This window comes from Vigna angularis, chromosome 10, assembly GCF_016808095.1.
Source record: "Vigna angularis cultivar LongXiaoDou No.4 chromosome 10, ASM1680809v1, whole genome shotgun sequence".
In the NCBI taxonomy this organism is placed as follows: Eukaryota; Viridiplantae; Streptophyta; class Magnoliopsida; order Fabales; family Fabaceae; genus Vigna; species Vigna angularis.
The window spans coordinates 27,489,350-27,494,117 of record NC_068979.1 but is presented as its reverse complement, the minus strand read 5'-3'; the positions used below and the strand labels follow the sequence as shown (position 1 = coordinate 27,494,117).

General features: G+C 27.1%; 1 protein-coding gene across 1 annotated transcript; it reads right to left on the bottom strand.

Moving 5' to 3' along the window:
- Positions 1 to 1,390: 1,390 nt before the first annotated feature.
- On the bottom strand, positions 1,391 to 3,833 carry LOC108335542 (nudix hydrolase 18, mitochondrial). Its single transcript, XM_017571579.2, has 5 exons — positions 3,601 to 3,833; positions 3,084 to 3,189; positions 2,527 to 2,610; positions 2,225 to 2,353; positions 1,391 to 1,495 (listed from the first exon to the last, which is right to left on the bottom strand). The coding sequence occupies exons 1-5, from the start codon at positions 3,672 to 3,674 to the stop codon at positions 1,391 to 1,393; spliced, it is 498 nt and encodes a 165-aa protein (XP_017427068.1). The 5' UTR covers positions 3,675 to 3,833.
- Between the last annotated feature and the right edge of the window lie 935 nt (positions 3,834 to 4,768).

Genomic DNA, 4,768 nt, shown 5'->3' with positions numbered 1-4,768 from the left:
TAATAAAATAGAAACACAAAATAATAAATAATGAAATTAAATTAGGTGGGTTGGTAAGCCAACCCGGCTCACCACGGATTCAACTCGGTGAGCTGGGTTGAAAACTAACCCCCATAAAAAAGTTACATTTTTTCAAATCCAACCAAGCTCAAACCTATAGTGGGCCAAATTGACTCGCGGATTACAACCCATTTTGACTGAACTATTTGTTAATGGTTTATGTGGAGTGTGATAATGATAATATATAATAGTCTCAATAAATCTTGTTATAATAAATTTATAACATGATTTTGATATCATTTTAAAAAATAAATTTTAAATCTTAATTCAATATTATAAAATTGATTTAATTTTACTTATGATTAAATGATGAAAAATCATATTAATATCTTTTATCATTCATGTTTAAAAGTTTTAGATTAATTGATGTAAATTGAATGCTTATAATATTTTTAATTCATTGAGATACTTTGAAAAAAAAAGCGTGACAAAATTTTAAATTTTATAATTGCCTCAAATGGTGGTTAATAAAAATATTCTTAGAACATTTCTGTTGTCCTTGTCCAGGATTATAAGATTAAGACGCGTTTTACAATAATTGACAATAAATATGAACCATTAACTTAATTCTTAAGATCCTTGGAGAAAAAGTAATCATGATATTTGAATGAAAAAGGATCTTCAAAAAAAATTAAATTAAAACTTATGTTAAGACAATAATTGCTATTAAATTTCACATGAGATTTGAAATTAAAATAAATTTTACAACAATAAGCAAGAACCACTAAATGAGTTATTAAGATCCTTGAAAGAAAAGTAGACATGAGATTTGAGAAAGAAATAACATACTCCAAAAGTAAATTAAAACTCATGTTAAGATACTTGCACCGAAAATTCTCTTACACTACTTATTTTTTAATTTATTTTGATAAAAGGATAATTTATTTTCTCTTAGCAAATTTTAAAGTTTTGAAAGCATAATGGATCTACATTAATTACATTCCAATAAACTTTAATAAATATAAGAAATATCTTACTGACCAAAGTATGAAGTTGTTAAAAAATATAGGTGGCGTTCTACCAATGATATTATGGCATAACGTTGACATAATGTTTGAGGAATTTGACGTTTTCGTGTTTCATCAATCATTGCATGAGTTTTGGTTGGCGCCAAGATAAGTTAGTTTAGCCTTTGAAAACTTTCATAGTCAATTATGATAATAAATAAATAAGTAAAACATATAAAAATTATCTAAACTAAAATTTGATTGATCTCATGTTAAGATAATAAATTTTTAGATGTTTTATTATAATATATTTGACTTTCTCATTTCTATTAGATTATTCTCAAGTTTGAAATACAAAAAACATTATGAACTGATAATTAATGTTAAATGTTCCTATTTTTCTGTAAAGTGAGTCGTTCAACAAGGATGTCTAATGCTTCCTTCATCCACCAATGATGACAAACTTCTCGAGCTTCATCAACGCACATCTGCATAAACGATCATAACAAAAACAGAATTAGTAAGAAAGTTTAACTGTAATTTAAACAATCATTAATATTGTACGTTTAATTTTTCCAAGGTGCAATCTTAATTATGTTTCAATCATTGTTCACGATTTTTTTAATATGATGCCACCACTTAATTTTAATTGGTATGTGTAATTGTCATCATGCATGTTTTTTTTTTAATAAGAGAATGTTTTATTATTAAAAGATTTTGATGACATAACATAATTAGTTATTATAGTGATCAATTTGTTTATAGACTAAAAATTAAAATGATTTTTAAATTTATTTTTAAATTAATCATTATAATGAATTAGTTTCAAAATTGATATTAAAATTAACTATCACAATATTTTAATTATTTAATAAATTAATTTTTAAATTAGTTACTATTAGAGGCTAATTTAAAAATAAATTATTTTAATAATTAAAGTTTTGATAACTAATATCACTGACTAATTTAAATATCCGAATTCACTGTAATAGTGATAAATTTAAAAAGTAGATTTTCTTGTAATATATTTAATAAGCTATATATAATACACATTTTAGAAAGTGACTCATTCTCCAAGAAACTAAATTAACATCTTAGAAAATGATGCAACCATATGATGAGTGTATTAAACTAAGTGTTTCAGTATTATATATATTGTTTGAAAATGAATGGACCAATTCAATAACATAATATTTAATAATAACTGTTGGACATACCCATGTTCTTCTTCTAAGATCCTTTTCAGGCCACAAGTCAAGTTCTTCTTTGACTAACAAAGGAAACATGTGACCTTCATAGTATGTGCCATGTCTTTTGCTAACGAAGTTCCATTGACCCAATTCATGCTGCCATGTGAAATCAAACCAAATTTTCAGATTTCGCCTACAATTATTTCATCTAACAGAAGAAACTAATTTCACTTTATATAAAAAAATAAAACTTTATTTTTTTCAAAGAATTTTCATAAATTAAATTATGAAAAAAAATATTTAAATATCTCTAATATATTCAAAAGTACCTCAACTATTCCAGTAACTCCTGCTTCTTCTAAGGACTCCCTGTAAGCTGCTTCTTCTATAGATTCATCGAGTTCCCATCCTCCCTAAAATGCACAAATAACACATGTTAATTAATATTACTATACTTGAATTAATTAAGATGAGGCAAAAAAAAGAGCAATTATAGTACACACCAATTTTATTCATGCATGTGAAGAAAAATCACTGCCCAGTTGAAGAAACACACACACACAAAAAAAACCCTTCTACTTTTAAAGTAACAATCCTTTTCTCATAAGTGTATGCTTTAGAATTTGAAAATTATGCATTAGAATTTCAAAAAATAACTTTTATCTAAATCATCATCATAATCTTTCTTCAACTTCTTACAAAAATATCCCTTGTCAATTTAATATCTTTTGAAAAAAATCATTAGTATGTACTCAACTCTTAATATTAGAAGTAACAAAATATAACCTTAAACGATTAAATTTTTTTTTTCTGTTCAGATGTTATGTTTGGTTTCTGAAATATTTAGTCTATTTGTATAGATGTCCAAGAAACGAGAAAAAAGTACCTTTGGGAACATTAATGTTTGGCCTTTTTGTGAACTAACTACAAGCACCTCCAATTCATTGCTCAGATTGCCATCAATGTCTTCTTTATATCTGTAAGGTATGCAACTGCACAAGTAGACATCGAAAGCCAAAAGTAAGCAACAACACAATTAAGAAGAGACTATACTTAAGTTGATAACATAAGAAAAACAAAAGCCAACAAATAAACCAAACTTATCCAAAATGCAATGTCACCAAGAAGAAAAAAGAGTATCATGCATATATTCATCTGTTAATTAAAACCTAAAAATTTTTAGCTTTCGCTCATAAAAAACCACCCTTTTCGTTTTTTCTTCCAAAAGCTTGATTATGCTTCATTCCCTTTCACCTTTCCTTTTCAGGAAAAGAGAGAGAAACTTACCAAACACATGCAAACTTCAAATGAAGCCATGACAGAACAACATCATCAGAAACAAACCGAAAACTAAGAAACAGACATCCAAAACATGGGAGCCTGAATCGAAACGATGAACTCACCCCACAATTTGTCTGCCACCACTACTGTTGTACCTCTGCATCTCCCTTCCCGTTCGAGATACCAAGCAAGCCATCCTTCTCAGACACACCTAACTTCAATATTTCCACTTTCAGAAACCTTGACAAAGCGAAAGACAGAATATCTATCACTTTCGATCTATTATATAATAAGAACAATTATGATAGGTACGAGTAACTCTCTCTATATATATGTTATGTGTATGTATGATAGATTGAAGAATGAAGCAATGAGACGAAGGATTAAAGGGTTTGTATATATATATATATATATTTGGGTAAGGGTAAGGCTGCTTGTGGAATCGTTTATAAAGCGCGTAATTGTCGCATATGGTTGGATGGATGAGATGGAGGGAGAAAGAAAATTGACAAAAATAAAATAATAATAAAAGTAATAATAGAGAGATATAAGTTATTAAATATTATTATAATATAAGGTTGACTTGGAATTTATTAATGGATGTTGGGTTTGATGCTTTGCCGAGTCAATCAGCTTGCCGAAGAAGAATGTGAAGGATTGAAGTCTTAGCTACCGAGTCCGTTTATAATACAAGTTTGATATATATATATATATATATATATATATATATATATATATATATATATATATATATATATATATATATATATATATATATATATATATATATATAGAGAGAGAGAGAGAGAGAGAGAGAGAGAGAGGGGAGAGTCAATATGAGTTAGTTGACTTTTTGGAATGTTTCATGCATTACCATTCATTTGCATGGTTTCTGAATTTCGTATAGAACCCTCTAGAACATCTGATTAATTCCTTTTTGTTTGGATCAACAATTTTCTGATAATTTTCTTCTAAAACTAAGAATTATATATATATATATATATATATATATATATATATATATATATATATATATATATATATATATATATATATATATATATGGGGTTTGCTAACGTGCGTACGCCTGTTTTTCAGTTGGTACATTTTAGCAATGTGTACCGGGTTTTAGTAGACAAAAATACCCTTATATATCATGGATTCTAAGTTTTAAGATTAAGGGTATTTTAATAATTTTCATTCTCAAAACTAAAAAAAAAAAAAAAAAGAAGCCTCCTAAACCCTTACTCACCTCTCTCATTCCTCTCAACCCTTTCTCTTTCATCTCTC